The sequence below is a fragment of the Schistocerca americana genome, chromosome 2 (genome assembly GCF_021461395.2).
Source record: "Schistocerca americana isolate TAMUIC-IGC-003095 chromosome 2, iqSchAmer2.1, whole genome shotgun sequence".
Taxonomy (NCBI): domain Eukaryota; kingdom Metazoa; phylum Arthropoda; class Insecta; order Orthoptera; family Acrididae; genus Schistocerca; species Schistocerca americana.
In genome coordinates, this window is record NC_060120.1 from 560,847,535 (window position 1) to 560,866,986 (window position 19,452).

General features: G+C 38.3%; 1 protein-coding gene across 2 annotated transcripts; it reads left to right on the plus strand.

Annotated features, from left to right (window-relative positions):
- The first annotated feature begins 3,359 nt into the window (after positions 1-3,359).
- On the plus strand, positions 3,360-12,971 carry LOC124596542 (polyadenylate-binding protein 4-like). 2 transcript variants are annotated; one of them, XM_047135720.1, is made up of 10 exons: positions 3,360-3,872; positions 3,957-4,150; positions 4,832-5,110; positions 5,192-5,308; positions 9,575-9,769; positions 9,850-10,065; positions 10,925-11,171; positions 11,361-11,521; positions 11,677-11,889; positions 11,999-12,971. In XM_047135720.1, exons 1-10 carry the CDS (start codon positions 3,680-3,682, stop codon positions 12,068-12,070), a joined length of 1,887 nt encoding a protein of 628 aa, XP_046991676.1. In that variant the 5' UTR covers positions 3,360-3,679; the 3' UTR covers positions 12,071-12,971. The 2 variants fall into 2 exon arrangements, with proteins under 2 accessions (XP_046991676.1, XP_046991675.1); XM_047135719.1 differs by having other exon boundaries at positions 3,361-3,872; positions 10,922-11,171.
- The last annotated feature ends 6,481 nt before the right edge of the window (positions 12,972-19,452 follow it).

Consider the following 19,452-nt stretch of genomic DNA (forward strand, 5'->3'; position numbering starts at 1 on the left):
TACTGACTTTTTGATCACTCGGTATATCTGAAAGATTTATGCGTGCTATCTTTCTCTTTCTGTGTCGGATCTGATTTTTTATCTGTGTACAGAGTGATTATAATTGAACTTTCGCTAGTTGAAAGGACCTCCATGGAAAACGAGTGATCATAGAAAATGAAACTTTTTGGAAACATTTGTAAAGCACATGCGGAAGGGAAATAAAGAAAAAACTACTGAAAGAAACAGATTTGAATTTCCACATAAGAAGGTAACATTTCTTAACTGCATACCGTGTTGACGTTCCAGGTTACAGACATTGCTCATAATGGCAACCATCTGCATTCACGACAGCCTGGAACCGCACTAAATATTGCTGTACTAATCTCCGAAACATCGCTGGTGGTATGTTGGCTTCCTCTCTCGCTATACTCATTTTCAACATCCAACGTGCGTTAGTGTCTCGTTGATAAGCGCTGTCCTTCAGGTAACTCCACAGCCAGAAATCAAAAGGGATCAAATCTAGTGATACTGGTGGGCATGCAGTTTGGAACAATCGGCGAATGATTCGATTTTTTCGAAACCTGTTACGGAGTAACCGAGTCACCTTACGATCAGTGTGAGGTAGAGAGGTACATGGTGTAACAAAACGCCGGCCGGAGTGGCCGAGCGGTTCTAGGCGCTTCAGTCTGGAACCGCGCGACCGCTACGGTCGCAGGTTCGAATCCTGCATCGGGCATGGATGTGTGTGATGTCCTTAGGTTGGTTAGGTTTAAGTAGTTCTAAGTTCTAGGGGACTGATGACCTTCGAAGTTAAGTCCCATAGTGCTCAGAGCCATTTGAACCATTTTAGTAACAAAACAGTTGAGTCCAAAGCACCTCCCTGCTGTAGAGCAGGGATCACATGTTGGTGAAACAGATCACAGTAACGGTTATCGTTCACGCTGCATGGCCTAGGTTCTTGGGGTGCAAGTTTGCCTATTGTGTCCAGCATCCTCAGCCGTGGAAACAGTAAATTGAGGGCGCAATTGGTCGTCGGCCTCTCCCAAGAGCAATTCCCAATTAATTCGAACTTCTGAATGATGTACTTCAACAACGATGCGGAAAGAGAACCTTCCGTATCCTTTAATGCTTCAACACTCGCGAAGAGCAGCACTGTTGTTTTTGTTTCGATACTAGAGCTTAACGAGTACAGCCCTGCTCACCTTGTCCAGATCCATGTTGCCATCTGCAACTATAATGCGCACTGATGAATGATGATTGTTCCAGCCTTACTTCGCCGTACCGGCACCGGCGTCTAACGGCAAGTCATGACACTAAAACTAGCCACAACGCAAATCCTACAGCGCACAGTCTGAACTTCACTCTTGGTTGGGTACCTATACGTTAAACAGTTTTCCGTCTACACTGCCTCAAATAGCGAAAGTTTAGTTATAACGACATCGTGGCTTTGAATAGAAAATGAAGAATGAAATGGTTGGTCTGGTACATAAACTCTCCATATTTGCCTAAATTAGCTAACCACGTGAAACCAAAATCATAATGGCAAATGTTTAAAGGTCAGAGGTTCAAAGCTGTCACGTAGCTACTTTTCTCCGTGATATGATAGAAAAAAAAAAAAAAAAAGAGACGCTATTTACGTGACACTTCAGGAAAGTGTGTTGAGCCCCTTTCTCTTTACGTTATTTATTAATAGTAACTTCAGACTTACCGCTAATGATGTACTGTCTAAAGGAAACTGCATAATTATCACTCACATCTTGATAAGATTGCAAAGTGGCGCAAATACTGGAAACTTGATTTAAATGTTCAGAAATATAATATTGTGCACTTTACAAAACGAAAAAAACGTAGTTTCCTGTGACTATAATATCAGTGAATCACAGTTGGAACAGATCAAAGCATAAAAATACGTGGGTGTAACAATTCGCAGGGATATGAAATGGAACGATCACATAGTATAAGTTGTAGTTAAAGCAAATGGCAGGCTACGGTTCATTGGTAGACTACATACAAAACACTCGTGTGACACATCCTAGAATATTGTTCAAGTTTGTGGGACCTGTACCAAGCAAGGCTAACAGGAGCTACTGAGCAGATACAAAGAAGGGCACCACGAATGGTCACAGGTTTGTTCGACCCATAGGAGAGCGTCGCGGAAATGCTGGAAGAAATGAATTGACGGACGCCTGAAGATAAGCGTGAGCTATCCCCTGAAAATCTATTTAGAAAGTTTCTAGGACCAGCGTTAAGTGATGGATGTATGGACATGTAACGACCCTCTGTGTATCGCTCCCACAAGACATTCACGCAATCATTTTTCCCGCGATCTATGCGTGAAGAGAGCGGGAGAAGACACTAGTAGCTGGTACAGTGGGACTCACTCTCCGCCATGCGCTTCAGAGGGTTAGCACACTGTAGGTACAAATATCAGTTTGCTTTTCCACTGCTTTATCTACAATTATATAGTTATTTTCTCGTTGTGTCCCAGGTATTTCTATGCAGAAGATAAGTGTAAGGAATAATGTTGCAAAATTATTTTGATACATAATAAAAATAAATTAAAACTTTTCGTTAGGGTTTGAAAATTCCGTACACGAAATAGGAACTTCTTTCATGCCAATCAGACTAACTTTTACCACTAACACACATTTCTTTCGTTAAATAATACTTTATATAATCTTTGATACATTTCGAAAAGATAAAAAATACCACGGTCGAAATTCGTATGAAACATTTTACCTGTGATGCTCGTCCAGTCATTAAATACGTACATAATAATATGGTAAATATAAATTCACCTGTTTGAAATGTGTATAAAAAGAATTTGAATAATTCAGGTTAAGTCCCATAAGATTTCACGCATTTTTGAATAATTCAGTAATTCGTTTGGAGCGGTTTCATTGCAATACTTCTGTCCAAGCACTGCAGCATGGTATTGCTGTAGACGCCCTAAATTGATTTGGTGTAATAGCGGGATACAATGATTAAAAGTAGATGCAGCAGTTATTAAATAAATTTTATTATTAACATAAAAATGTCAAATACTGCAGTAGTCCGTTCTTTCTCGTTGCTTTCAGGACGACTAAACGCAACTACGTGACGCCATGAATCACGTGGTACACCAACGACAACGTGCCAGTCGATTGTTAACGGCGGAAAATGGGGACCTAACAGTTACTTAAAATGTTCAGTGTTGCACTACCAAATATCCCAAACTATATATATTTTTCAATTTTCTTCAGATAAACTGCAACAAATCAAAAGGTATTCTACAAGGGTGGTTTAGTTTGATGTTTCAGTACGTACTACTTTTCTGTCTCAGCCATTGCGGAAGGATACAAATGCCGTGCGTATAAAAGCGTTAGCCGACCTACTTTCACTGCTTCTGCCTCTTTCAGGAGTAGGGTTCGTTAATGTGAGGTTGTGTCGCCTGCAATATAGGTTACACAACCCACCTTAATTTCGTGATATAATTTATAAAAAGCCAAAAAAAATTTAAAAGTCAAAAAACACAAAAAAATAGAAAAAATCGAGAAAATTATAATAATTTAACCGAAACGCGTGGTTCTGTGATCATACAACGTGGGCATATTGAGGAGTATTGAAGACGTTTGTGCAACCGCATCGACAGAAGACTTCTGTGATCAGTCTGCATCTGAATTTGCTACTGCGGATCTAGAGAAACAGTGCGACGAAAATGAATCCAGGAGGGCCAAACTATCCTATGGCTTCGCTGTATGTGGGCGACCTGCATCAAGATGTTACAGAAGCTGTACTGTTTGAAAAGTTTTCAACTGCTGGACCTGTGCTGTCTATTCGTGTCTGCAGGGACATGATAACCCGTCGTTCGCTGGGATACGCTTATGTCAACTTCCAGCAACCTGCTGATGGTAAGTGCCAAGCTGTTTTCTAAAAGCGCACTATGACTTCTGCAACACTTACGACTTCACTAATTTCTGTTTAAACTGTTGCAGCGGAGAGAGCTTTGGACACTATGAATTTTGATATAATTAAAGGGCGTCCAATTCGTATCATGTGGTCTCAGCGAGATCCCTCTCTTCGAAAGTCTGGCGTTGGCAATGTTTTCATTAAGAATTTAGACAAAAGCATTGATAACAAAGCCATGTATGACACGTTTTCCGCGTTTGGAAATATATTAAGCTGTAAGGTGAGTAACACGTGGTGAATCAGTTTAAAATGAAGAAACCCAAAATAACTCTTTATCACTTTAGTGTTAGTTGTAGGAATTAAGCCTTCGTATAAATGATTTCCAGTGGTTCATTGTGGGCGCCTGCAAGTTTGTTCATCTGACCACGAACTCTCCTTGGTATTAGTCTTAAAACGCCGTATAGACTTAAAAAAAGTGTGAAGTATTGCGTTCATTTTGTCATAAGGTCGCTGGTACTTCGCTGGAAACGTCTCTTAATTACTCCAGACAGGCCAAAGTAGCTTGAGCGAGATTTCTGTATTTTGTAGACTGTATGTCTCATGCTTCAGGGCACAGTATCTCTGCAGTTAAGGGTAATTATCTGTAGTACCTACCTCAAAAATATTAATTTGAAATGCTCTTACGTATTTTGTGCAATGTATAACACGAATTCAGATGTTACTTGGGAGTATGCAGTAGACATGAACCAAATTGGTAAAACCTGCTAAAATCTGAGGAATTATTCATAAGGGTAATGGAAAGCATTGCAGTAGCTGTCAGTTACACAATATGTCAATCATAGGTTTACAATACTTCATTCAGTATGGGTGTCTAATTACTTGCTGCATTGGCATTAACATTAGTCTACATGGGTTGGTAGCCATATGCCAAATACTTTAAATCTGCTGCATTGTGTTACAGGTTGCTCAAGATGAAAATGGTGTATCAAAGGGATATGGCTTTGTGCATTTTGAAACTGAAGAAGCTGCTACTAAATCAATTGAGAAAGTAAATGGTATGTTACTTAATGCCAAGAAAGTATTTGTTGGAAAGTTCGTACCACGAAAGGAGCGTGAGAAGGAACTTGGAGAAAAGGCAAAACTTTTCACAAATGTTTATATAAAGAACTTTGGTGAAGACTTCACTGATGATATGCTGAAAGAGATGTTCCAGAAGTATGGAAAAATCACCAGCCACAAGGTAAGCATATGTGTATTCCCTCTGTAAATTTGTAATTTTGTAGTCCTCGAATAGTTACACAACTCGCCTTATCTTTTAAAGGTAATGACAAGGGAAGATGGGAAGTCGCGTGGATTTGGTTTCGTTGCGTTTGAAGACCCGGAAGATGCCGAAAGAGCAGTGGAAGAACTTAATGGCAAAGAGCTACCGGATGGGAAGGTAATATTTTCAGATGTCATGAGGAATGCAGTATTCGTAGTTAAGAATATGATTGTGTGGCAGCATTGTGGCCATCATGATAGTTCAAAAGAACTTTTAACACATAACAGCCAACATACAGGTTGCTTCAAGCCCATGTTTGCTTAGGTTTTGCCACTTTTTAAGTAATGTAAGGAATACTCATAACATGTCATCGTATAGCTGTTCTGTGTGGTTTGCAGCCACACAAACAGGACTGAAACTACTTTCAAGATGTCAATGTCCTTCAGAACTCTTTCCGCCTATTGACTGTAGATGCAGATTGCTAAAATGCTTCCCAGCCATTGTTAACTTGAAGGATTTCATTACAAAGATTTCAACTAGTTTTCAGGGAAACCTCAAACATAAAAATGTAACCTATTTCCTCTCACTGTTTCTGTGTGAGCTTTGCATTGTGTTGCTTCATGTTGTACGTGTAAAGAATGTGGCAGCCTCCTGAAGTTCATGTTGTAGAATAAATTTCTTATTTCTTTAATGATCACAAAAATTTTGGTCCCGAGAATACTTATTTCGGTCAGCAGTGATGATCTTAGGCTCTGTTTCATAACATGTCGTGATATAATTAAGCCAAAGTGACACCACAAAAGGCATGCAAAATGAGCTTAACATCTTCGCAAATATTTAAATATGGTGTAAAACTGGAAAATGTTCTGACAGTCATACTCTTCTATCAGGGATCAAAGTTTCTGCATCTTCTATCAACTAGTTTGAATTGCTGATCTTGTCAAAGACTAAATTTGCAAGAGGATAATTGAGAATTAAAAATTCGTAATTTAACACAGAGTAACATGAATTGTGGGAGACTGCAGTTAGAAAAAACTAGCGAAGTTAATACTATGCATACATTTTGTAAATCCGAAAAGAATGGCCAGTAACACGGTATATTTTTCCAGAGCATGTGTGAAATGAGATTTTAAATGATTCTTCAGAATTTTTGTTTAACGGTGTTTATCTCTAGCCAGACGAGCTGCTGTTCAGTACTGAATAATTTGCTGTCTGTTAATTTTCATGTGTAAAGAAATAAGACATTGATCGTATTGTTTTTGGGATGTGGTATTCTGTTTGTGAATGCTGATTTGTTAACTCTGTGCATGTAAGATTTTCAGTAAGATTACTAAGATCCAACAAGCAACAGAAAATGCACTGGAAGTGGCAAAGTTTTGATCAAATGTAATTTAATCATAAGTGTGTAAAATGTATGTACATGTACCTGTATGTCATTGACGGGGTGAGGGGGGGGGGGGGGTCTTTCAAAGACCTTACTGTTACACATAATTGGATTTGTGTCGATAGCCGCTTTCAGAAACTTGGTACCAAACTGTAGCATACCATTAAAAAAAAAAGTTGACCATCATATCTCTGAAGCAACCTCACCTAGCAACAAGTCATGTTATGGCCCCTGTTGTGCCATGCAACTTTTGTCTCTCAAACTTTTCAGCTCCTATCATACTTTCGGAATTATCCTAGTTGGCAATAGTGACTCACCCTGTATAAAGACTACTGTGTTACTAGGGGTAAAATTCTTTGGTGAAAAAAATTGTTCCAGAAACATAACTTTTTTGGAGAGATGTTTTCCCACTAATTAACTCGGCTGCTTGGCAACTTAAAAGAAGTTTACTTCGCAAAAATTCCTTGTATTGTAATAATTGGACACATACCTGGATATTGCATCATACTGGAACATATCCACCTTGATTACCTGTTGTAACTTCTTTTCTTGCCCTGGGTTTCAAAGAGATAATGACCTTGTGATACTTCATGGTTCTCTCCTTCAGCCTTTCTCCTTTCAGATTTTTAGTATGAAATCTATCCACATTCAGTGGAAAAGTTGTTTTGTCACTTTTGAAAATGTGTTGAATTAAAAATTGCCCTGTTGCACCAAAGTACTTGTGCATGGAGCATGCCTTTTCATGGTGTTGTCTGCAAATCAGAATTCTTTCAAATCCTCAACACCTTTGGATTTGACAAATGTGAGCAACCTTTTAAACGGCAAATTTGCTTTCAGGGCATGGTGGACTTCTGCTAAGACATTAATACAAAGAAACACTAGTTCACAACAGCTGATGACACCTCACACTTGGAAGCACTACTTTACAAGAGCTGAGGAGCATGAAGCAACTGATGCTACACAACTTTCGTTTATTGACAGTATGGGAACAGGTTGCACTGTAACTGGCCCTCTATTGGAGGCATAGAAAAAGAAACTGGCTAGTTATTGGTGTCACGTGGGCAATGGCATAATGTCACCCCCCCCCCCCCCCCCCCCCTCCCCACTGGGGTGAACAGTGAAGTTATTGAAATTACAAAGTATAAATGTTTTACAACGCTAATGACCATAGCAGTTTTGCGCCCTAAAACCAAAACAAAAGACAGTGGTTAGAGAACTGTTTAGAGAGAAAAAAATGTAGATACCTAGTTTTTATTGGGTGTAAGTACAGCTGTTTAAATCTTGCATATAAAAGAAACAGAAAAGATGTAGAAAACATGTAATGGCCAGAAGCAGCTTGATCTAACATAAAAAAAGGCTTTGTGCATGGTTCTTTTTTGATTTGGGACCCCTTTGCTTTCTCCACTTTTTGAAGTGGAAACTTTACGAAATCTGTTCTTGTACACTTCATTGGATTTGATAGAGGTTCTGTTCACACTTTACTTGCCACATGCACCACACTTTAACAAGAAAGTTGAAAATTGATTCCAATACTGATGGATAGACTGACAGAAAATTGGCAAAATTTTAATTGCTAAATTACTATGTTTGAAGATGTTTCAGTATCAGTTTGAAATTGTCTGTGTTTGTCATAAGACTACATTCTTCAACTAAAGAATGGCTTCCAATTAATCCACAGTTTGTACTGTTTGATATTCAAAAGTTTGCGACTGCTGAAAACTGGCAAGATGTAGGAGGTTGAGGAAATTGAGTAAATGCTGTTGAATGCAGTATTTGTCAAAAATTGAAATAATGTTTAATAGCAGAACTTGTCAACAAATGGGGTATTGGGGTACTCGGAATGTGTCATAAGGCAGTTTGTAAAAAGGCTATGTAGTGTCTGAAATATAACCTGGAAATTGTCTTGTTAGATTAACGTATCAGCTGAGTGCTTAGTGCTGTTGTCTGATAAACTTCAGAATTGTTTGCCTTATTCAAATAACAGTTAAGCTACATTAACCAAAAATTGGATGTGTGTTTAAATGATCTGTTTCACTGTAGAGTGTTCATGAATTTGGCTTTAAAATGTGATTGTGTAATGTGATTTTGTATGTCAGTGTGGCGATACATCGTTGTTGCAGCTCTATGTAGAGTACTGTACTATAGGTGCTTTCTGCTCTGTGGTATGGTGCAAAGATTTTAATATTATATCCCAAGTGAAAGTTGAAAGTGTATGTTGCCATATTCTCTTTGGAGACCTACTGGCATAGAATTGTAACACGGAGATGTGTAATGGTGTTTTGTGCATTGGAATCGGACATGGTAATTGTGTAGAGAAAGCAGTCTAATGCACTTCTTGTACAAACCAGTAATATGAAGGATATCAACAAACATTGATACATTATAGACATGGTAAATCCAGACACCCTGAATCCAAACTTACATTGTGTGGAGAGTTAAGTGTTCTAAAAGTGGGAGATGCTTGCCAACAAAAGTCTGCAGCCAGCAGAAAGAGATTAAAAAGTCTGTAGAGATTGATCCATTAAAGAAGTTACTGTACCACTCGTATTTTATACTTTGCTGACTAAATTTTTGCATGCCACAATTACATGTATGTAAACCCCATATTTCCAACCTCTACCCGACTACATATTCAGTGATATCTTAGGTCTTTATACAGAGGTCAGTTACACAAAGTGATTGTACAAGAGCTTGGTAGTACTTTCATTTAGAGGCTGTTGGGAACAATTGTCTATGTTAAATGCAGGGGCACTCGCCTGTTTGCATGTTTTCCCCTTCTGCATACTTGCATCATGAAGCTTAAAAATACTTGAAACAAAAACGTTATGTTGTTAACTTTTTTGTGACAAATGACTCAAATTTTTTGTACGAAACTAAAGTCAAGCAGTCATTGCTTGAAATGTTGTGCTGAGCACAGTTTGCATACACTCATTGTTAATGCTTTAGGTGAAAAGGTTGATTAGAAATAGAAGTAAGATTGTGAAGTCAGTGCTGAAGAGAAATTTCATATATTTTACATGGAATGAATAATGTTCGTCTTCACTTTCCACTTGATGTAGATTCTGTACGTGGGCCGTGCACAGAAGAAAGCTGAAAGGCAGCAAGAGCTGAAACGAAAATTTGAGCAGCTCAAGATTGAACGTCTCAATCGCTACCAAGGTGTGAATTTGTATGTGAAAAATCTTGACGACACAATAGATGATGAACGACTGCGTAAAGAGTTCGCACCTTTTGGAACTATTACTAGTGCTAAGGTAAGATCTTTGTCTGAAAATAGGTGTGCATACATTTTAAATTGTTGCAGACTAGCAATGTGTGACATTTCCTTTTTCAGGTCATGCTGGAAGATGGACGTAGTAAGGGATTTGGATTTGTTTGCTTTTCTTCACCGGAGGAAGCAACTAAGGCTGTAACAGAGATGAATGGTAGGATTGTTGGTACTAAACCTCTGTATGTTGCGCTAGCGCAAAGAAAGGAAGACCGCAAAGCTCATTTGGCGTCTCAATATATGCAGAGAATGGCCAACATGAGAATGCAGCAAATGGGACAGGTCAGTAGATATTTATGATGTTACAGAATTTACTTCAGTGGAAGAATAGGAAAACAGGCTCAGACTCTTTAGTATGCATACTGGTGTACAGCAAGAGTGAACCTTGTCTGGATGTGCCATACGTGATTGTCTCTGCAAGGACTGCTGGCACGAAGCCAGATATCACTCTACCTTCTTTGGACAAAGAAAGCTAGGCAGTGACTTACTGACTACACACAAACTTGTAAGAATCCTGAAATTGACAAATGACTGACTGACTGACTGAATATTGGCCACTAACATTAAGAAACATCCAAAATGTAGGTGGTTTCCATTAAATGCTCATGCAATTCCAGGTGCTAGTAATACTAATGTTCACAATCTTGATACCAATTTTCATGATTTTCTTAGTTTGCTAACTTCCTAATGTCACAGGACTTAATTTACCAAATGGATGGTAAAATTATTTAAGATAATACTCAGTCCCTTACGATATTATAGTGAAGTGCAGTTCTACAGTCGTGCAGGGCATCAGTTCTTATTTGTTGCTGGCATTTTAGTGTTAAATTTATCTCTAGTTTTGCCCTAATATTCCCCGTTTGTCTAATACCCAATTGATTTTCCTGATTTAACCTGTAACCCACTGCATTGCCATGTGAAATAATTCCAAAGTGGAAACAACAAATACATTTTAACTCTGGGTTGTTTATAGTAGTTAATGGCCATGTGGTAATGTTTGTGGTTCCATAGAAGTCTTGGCAGTGAATTTGAGAGCAGATTGTAGGGTATTAAATGCCATGTTTTGTAGCTACTCTGTGATTAACTTCTTTGTTGGCCATTACTTGGTTGTTATTCATTGTCCCTAAAACTATTTCAGCAGATCTTCCAGCCAAATGCAGGCGGTGGATACTTTGTTCCAACACTTGCCGCCCAGCCGCAACGTTATTACACTCCAGCACAGATGACACCAATAAGAGCAACACCACGCTGGACTGCACAACCCCAAGTGCGTCCTAATGCTCAGGGCACTGCTTCGACATTTGGAAATTTGCCTTTCCGTGCTGCTCCAAGACCTGCAGCGCAGCCAACTTCAATTCGAAACCAACTGTCTGCAAGGCCAATTACAGGTTAGTGGTCTTTGTGGGTGGGATTTCAATGAAGATTATTAGATTTCCAGTCTCGTACTTTTTAAGTACAGTAGTTCAGATAATGACACAGATGATTAATGCAGAAGAATGCTCATACAAGAAATGTCTTGGTGGTATTACCTGGTTTCCATCCCAGTAATTTTGTTCTGTTGTTGGTTTTTGTTACAGGTCAACAGTCCGTTGGAGCGGGTAGCATCCAGGGCCGTCCAATGGGTGCTCCAACTGTGTCAGTTTCTGCTCAGGGACGTCCTGCTACATACAAGTACACAGCTAATATGCGTAACCCACCACAACCAATGCCTGTGGCACAGCAACCGCCTGTACAGCAGGTAAGTGAGCTTTGTGGCTTTGTTCTGTTGTATTTGAAGTAATTTTGTTCCTTTTATGACAACAGAGTTCTGTTTGAGTGTTTAACTGGAAAATGGTCCTTGGTTTAAAGTATGTATACCAAGAGTGGTGTTATAAAAAATGTTCACCCTTTCAGGCTGTGCACATTCAAGGCCAAGAACCACTGACTGCCTCAATGTTGGCTGAAGCTTCCCATCGTGACCAGAAACAGATGTTGGGAGAACGTCTGTTCCCCTTAATTCAGCATATGTATCCAGAATTAGCTGGGAAAATTACTGGAATGTTACTCGAGATAGATAATTCAGAGCTTCTGCATATGTTGGAACACCATGAGTCTCTCAAAGCTAAGGTAATCCCTTGGTTTTCCTTTTTTGTTTCTTCCATTGAGATACAATCAAAATTTAAAATTTTGTGTTACATGCCTAAGGAAACACTAAGTCGAGGCTCACTGCTTACAGGTTGAAGAAGCTGTTGCTGTTCTTCAAGCCCACCAGGCAAAACAAGCTGCATCTCAAGGAAAGAAGGAATAAAGGTTTAATATGAAAATAGCCACAACTGGATCATTTCCGGTTAACTTGGAACCTGAAGTGGCTTAAAATTTGAAGAAATTTTGGGGCTACTATATACTCCTTATTCAGATCTTATCTGGTAGCTTCCAGCACTAATTTCAGAAAGAGAGAATTAAAACGTGTAGGAATTTTAAAATAATATCCTTAATTTGTTGCTTGTCTTCTGTTACCTAATAGACAGGACTTTAAACAGGAAAAGAAATCTAAGAATATATTTTAAAAGTAAAACTTCGTGAATGAGTTCTAGTGAGTAAGCCCACTTTCTTATTAAAATGATCTTCTTTTAAGTGTTGCTGATAATTGAAGTTTCTTTATTGTATTTGTTGTACATCGTTGATTTGCAAATATTTTGTTTTATGAATGTTCTGATTGGCTTTTAAATTCAAAGAACATTGAGTTAGTTTTAAAACTATTTCAATATACCTTCTGTAATAGATGTGGGCGTATTTTTCATTTCCCTTCATGCTTGTATTCATTTAAAATGTCTCAAATGTTAGTCTTTCTTGTTTGTCAATAATTTTAAACAGCAAAAAAATTGTAATACCTGAAACGGTAACTTGTAATATTTTCTTCCTTTACATCAAAGTGCCCACAAGGAAATAACATCTGTAATCAAGTTACATTAAAAAATCAGCATAAAAAGAGGAAAATCAACATTAAATTACAAATATTGATGAGAGTTCAGTGAGACGGGAGGGTGGGAGAGTTTTTGAAGGTACTGATATTTAGGAAGTTTTCATTTGAAAGTACGTAGTTTTAAGTGAATGTATATATTTCGTGCTTTGGGGTTTGAAATTATGTTTAAAATTCTTATGTAATGATTATGTAATTTGAAAAACAATGGGTTAATGGATAAATAATACATTTGGATTTTTCTTTCCACCAGCTCCTATTCAGCAGCAATTTCCTCTTAAAGGTATCAACCTGCTCACTGTCCATATTTAAATCTGTTGTGTAAACTACTGTAAATCAGATTGTTCTTGCTTTTCTGTAATTTTAAGAGACGTTTCAAAGTGATAGTGTAGCAAGAACAAGTAACATAACACATCTGACATCAGTTCGATAAGATGTTCCTTTTCTGTACAGAAAACACTTCTGTGCCACGCTACTTCATTGCACAGTTTAGTGAGGTATGCACCACAGAAGTTTGTGCTGCAATGTGGGTACCATGTGAATTATGATATGTAAAGTTAATTCTGTTTCAAAATCTCCTGTTTGGAGACAAAAATAACACATTGAAATGTTGTACTTAGTTAAATTGAAATTACTTGATAGTAAACACTTTATGTGCTGTACCTGGTTTCCTCCAGAGTGCTCAATGTCGCACATGAACCATTCACCATTGCCAAACTGCTACAACAGTTAGTTCACTTAGAATGCCTTGTCCACCTTTTTTTTTTAAAAAAATCCTGAAACATGGATCTGGCCCTTTTATCTCTCTCTCTCTCTCTCTCTCTCTCTCTCTCTCTCTCTCTCTCTCTCTCTCTCTCTCTCACACACACACACACACACACACACACACACACACACACACACACACACACACACAAAATTCATTTCATACACAGCCCTATCCAAACACCACTTTATCACTTCTGCAAAGGAAGTGATTCAGCATCATTTATACAGTTAAGTAATCAGAGATCAGCTTAAATTGTACTCTCCTGACATTGCGTCAACCTCAATTTTGGAAGGCTGACAATCATTGTGACTAGGGTAGCAGCCGTAAATACAACTGATTTTGGCAGTGTAATGGTATAGTGTAGTAGTTAGCATGTAAACCTGACATGTAAGAGGTCAAAGGTTCGAGTCTCGTTAAAGAGAGTGACATTTATTTTCTAAATTTAATCTAAACTCATTTTTATTCAAGTAATTGGTTTAAATGTAACTTTGTTTCTGACACTTTGCCACGTAATTTTCATCATATTGATTTCTTATTTTTGTTTCTATCCTTTTTTCATTTGGAATCTGCTTGTCACCTATAATTTGCAACCAAGACTGCCAGTTTCATGTAACCAATTTGCTTTTACTGCTAAAACTGCACTTTTTCTGCAGAATGTGGCTATGTAAACAAACTTATTATGAAATTTTTCTGTCTTAGAGTTTGCTCATTGAGGTTACCCTTAAATGGTGTGAACATAGTGATTGTGATTTTAGTCCTACTGCAGATTGCTGATTGCTGTTTCCTCAGGTACATTGCATGTTACAAAGTCGTGGGCTATAAAACCCATCGTCCGATGTAGTTAAGTGACTGCTCACTTAAAATTGGGCGTCGACAGTGCATCTCCCATATGCATCGTACGTCATGGTGGCCACTTCAAACATTGCTCTGTACGACACATTAGCAGCATTTGTGAAGTGACCTGAAGTTTGCATGTTGCCTATAACTGAGTGGTAGTCAGCAACGAGTATGGCAACAACGTAGTGACAAGTGAGACGTCGATTATCAAGGAAGCTTAATGTGACTACGTACACAACATGGCATACTTCAGCCCTATCAGCAGCTACATGATTCACATTATTAAAAGTCTAATAGTTGATCAGTTTGGCTTTGTGCAGTTAATTTTTAACAGGAATTTATACTTTCATCTTGCCCAATTTTATAAATGTTTTTGTAGCAGCAATGTGACCGAATACTCTGTTGGGACCCATTTAAGCAGGCTACCACTCATTCTGTAGAGAAGTTTGGCATGTGCTTTTTATACCTGGATAACAATGTGATTTACAGCTAGAATATTTCCCCTCTGCAGCAGTGTGTGCGCACTGATATGAAACTTCCTAGCAGATTAAACTGTCGGACCAAGACTCTACCTAACTCGGGACCTTTGCTTTTCACGGGCAAGTGCTCTACCAACTGATTTTATTTACAGCTAATTAATAAAAACTACCATAATAACTAATCAGAGGATGAGGTCCGTCCATTGTTTTGTGCACCATTATTGTATTACTCTGCTCTCCTGGTTACCAGTGTTAGCTCCAGATTACAGATGTGGGGTGAAACTATACTATAACTGTGGCTATATTTTTGCATGTCTGAAGCTAGCAACATGGCTTACATTTTATAAGGAGTATACCATATTGCACATTCTAGTGAAACAGGAACAACTTTCGTACTGAAGAACAGTTTGTTGATGCAGTTGTTTTGCATGCCTAGATTAATACCTGCTATGCTTAACTGTATTTGGCTTTGAAGTACAGCATCTTATACCTGGATGAGAATATGGTTGTTAATGCAGTTATGAAGAGATACGCGACTTAAAAGTAGTTTTATTTTTCCACGGTGGAAATATTTCTGTCATACTCGTAGAACTTTATTCTGTCCTGACTTGTGGAAAACATTTTTCCCAGTCATACACTTGTGAGATCTCTCCCTTGAGAAGGTAAAGTAAAAAGTTAATTGCCTTATGTAGAGTGATTACCCTTTAGGTATTTAAAAAAAAAAAAAAAAACTGCGTATCGTTTAAAACATCACACTTCAACTTTGGAAATCCTGTAGTTAATCTATAAATGTTCATTGTGCATGCCCATGACATTGGCAACCTACATCATTGAAAGTAGTTTTGAAGGCATTGCAACAAATGTTAACTACTAGTAGCAGAAAAGCAAATGACAGTGGTGAACCCTAACACAGTGACTGCATAATGGTTTCATTGCCATGCCTGTTCAAAACATATTTTGAAATAGCATAAAATACTTAATTCCATTGATAAATAGTCCTTTTAGGTCAATATTTCAAAAGGGAATATGGTATTTCTGGAGCTGCAGGTGAACTTGGTGCACATTGAGAACTCTGGCTATCTCAGCTTAATTATTTCTTAGCAAGAATTGCTGACACTATTTATAAGGGAACTATAAACAAAAGAAAATGAAATGATTGAGTAGTATCCGGATTATTAAGAAATTATGGGGGTAGTACAGAGTAGTGAGTGCATGTGGGCAACACACATTTGTTGCAGGTTAGTGTGAATTCCTTGTTCACTCTCTTCAAAGCTTTGGACCTTCCATGAGATTTAGAAATCTTCAGGTAACATTTGTTGCGTTTTGTAATTCCCAATAACAGACCTTGAGATGGTGGTAAGATGTTGGCTTCTAGAGTCTTTATTGCTCAGCTGACTTAACAAGTAAGTATTTAACATCTATTAATTTCTTCAAGATTAGTCATTCCAATTCTTCTATAGCACAGTCTGACTTGCACACTTACCTCTAACAACTATCCAGCATGTCAGTTGATATCATTCACAAACTAATCAGTTCTAAAATTGTTATCTTGATGTGGTGTGAATGTGAGGAATTACAACTTATTTTTCTTGGTACAATTCCTTTCAAGTGGATACCACTGATATACAATTCCACAGTGACTATATTAACCTCTGCAACAGGACTGTTGGACTTTTGTTAACAGTCATCACCATCAGTAATATTCACACACTCATCTTCTGTTAGAAAACACAAAAATTCTGGATCATCAAAATTGAGCCTTTGCTTTTGAATGTTCATAATTTTATAACATCACATTGGTTGAAGGTATGGGATACATTACAGCTACATTTATTCGTCTCACTGTTCATAAAAAAAAAATACATTAGCAGTCAACTTTATGATTGATACAGAATGACTCTGAAATGGTGTAATTACTAACAAACACCTTCGTTACAAGTAAAGTTAAAAAAAAACTGTAGTGCAACATAAGAGCATTGGCTGTTACTTTGCTGATATCACAGATATTCTGTGAGTTGTGACACATCTGGTTAGTAATTAATTCATGCAATAGGTCTGCAATGGAAAAACAATAGTGGCTGAAAGACAGTGGGCTGATTACGTTTGTTGATGCGGTCATGCCACAGAGACATTTTCCTTGTAGTAAGGAATGTCATTGGGGTAATGGGGCCAGGCTTACGACTGTAAGATGGCCTGAATGCAGCAAATCAAAATTTTACTGCTTATTGGAATGTGATTAGTCAAGGCAGTTCAAAAACTTTCTTGTATCGGCAGGGACTGGACCAAACCAAATACGTATCTTGCTAAACCACCAAGCTTTGAAGAAAAGTAATTGCATTATTCTTCCAACAAAATTAGGCATGGAAAGCAATATTGTGATAACTCAGCAATATTTGGAGCTACAGTGTTTCAGAAGTATCATAAGTGGGACTTACAAAACTTAAATCTTGCCAGAATGAATTTCCACTCTGCAGCATTGTGCTGTGCGTGATGTCTAATCTTTGTGTGAGAAAATAATTCGTGTAATATTAACTGATGTTACATGTTTAACTTGGTTGGTTTATGAAGTCGAGGGAGCTGTTCGAAGGTGTACTGGGGTGCTAACAAGGCATACCTTCTGGGGTTTTATCCACTGTTCATTACTACCTGAATTGATTACAGCAAATTGTTGAACATATTTTCTGTGGACACCAAAGGGCATTAGGTTGGTGATGAGTGTTTACAATACCAGCTTTGTAATTAGTAATGGTGATGGAGATACAGATCTTCATTTGGTAGTAGAGCAGCTTACTACAGTGAAAGAACTATATAGGACACAGTCATTTCCACTCATCCATATTTTGATTGTTGGTTCTGAGTAGACCACATACAGTGTTGTCATCAGTTATCTGTGACAAACAATACCCCATGCAGGTGGGCTAGGCAGTAGGAGGTCTGTTCAAAAAATTCTGGAACGTTCGTAATTTTGCGCCAGTTCACTGGAGTGAAATGCGGTTGACATCCCCGCACATGCCTGTCTTTCATATGTAACTACTGGAGGTTTCATTGTTGTATATCTCTTAATGTTCAGTGATGTATTGAGTAAAATTTTGTGTTGCACAGTATGCCAATTTCGAGATGGTAGAGTTAGGGGAGCAATGCATCTACATTAAATTTTGCATGAAAGTCTTGAAAATCCTTACAGGGCACACAAATAATGCAGGAAGCCTATGGTGATGAGTGCTTAAATCCTAATCGGTGTTACGAATGGTTCACACAGTTTAAAAATGGCCGGATGAGAAGTTAAGGATGACCCTCATTTAGGACAACTTCACTGGCTACTGACATCACGTCAGGAATGTCAACAAAACTGCGCGTGCCAGTTTGAATACTGACAGTCAAAGAGATTGCAGAAGAATAAAACATTTTATTTGGATCATGTCATGAAATCATGACAAGGCATCTTGGAATGCATTGTGTTGCCGCCAAGTTGGCCCCATGACTCACGAGTCGGTACCAGAAAGACCTTCATCTCGTAGTCTGTGAAGAGCTTTTGGATCACGCAAATGAGAATGAGACGTTCCTTATGAGAATTGTAACTGCTGATGAGACTTGGGTCTATGGTTATGATGCTGAGACAAGGTCCAATCGTCACAATGGGTCGGAGAAGGTTCTCCAAAGCAAGAAAAAGAATGTCAGGTCAGATCAAATGTCAAAGCTGTGCTGATGGTTTCTTTGACTTTGAAGGATTGTCTCATCATGAATGTATGCCACAGGGAAAAACCGCTACTGTCAGTATGTATTATGATGCATGTGAGAGGGAAACGGCCTGAAACGTGGCAAGACAATTCATTGCTCTTGCATTGTTATAACACACCGCTTTCATCCCTGCTGATGCAAGACTTGTGCAAAAAATGAAATCCTGTGCTGCCTCACGCTCCATACTATCCAGACCTGGCCCCTGTGGACGGTTTTTTTTATTTCCAAAGTCGAAAACTCCACTGAAAGGACGGAGATTTGCAACAAGATGAGATAGAAAGAAAATTTGCAGACAGTACTGGCAAGAGGCTTACCAAGACTGCTTCTGGAAGCTGAAACGGCATTGGGAGCAGTGTATCAATTTTGGAGGAACGTTTTTCCAAGGAGACTGTGCACAATAAGCAAAAGGAAGGGATAGAAAAATTTTGTGGACAAAGTTCCAGAATTTTTGAAAAGACCTGGTTTAAAAGTAATGCGTCAGTGATGGAGCAAGTATTATCCCTGACAGCAAGTTAATGTTGATGGAGTACCAGAAAGCTTACAGTGTTGGCAACATGGTATGGAACTGAGCATGATTTTAAATGTACTAGAATGTGTGACACATTTCATAAATAAGTTTCTTGTCACCTTGTATTCTGCCTTTTCTCACTCAGGAGTTGAATGCGCTTGTAAACTCTGGGATAGAAAGTGTCATTATAATGGGTGCTACAGTATATAAAGATAAACTGAAATTTCTTTATTTTATTTATCTGTAGTGGAAATGTCGTGTGGCTTGGGCTCCCGTCGATGGCGATGAAATGATGATGGTAAGTACAACACAACACCCAGTCCCTGAGCGGAGAAAATCCTCGACCCAGCCGGGAATTTAACCTGGGCCGTTAGGTATG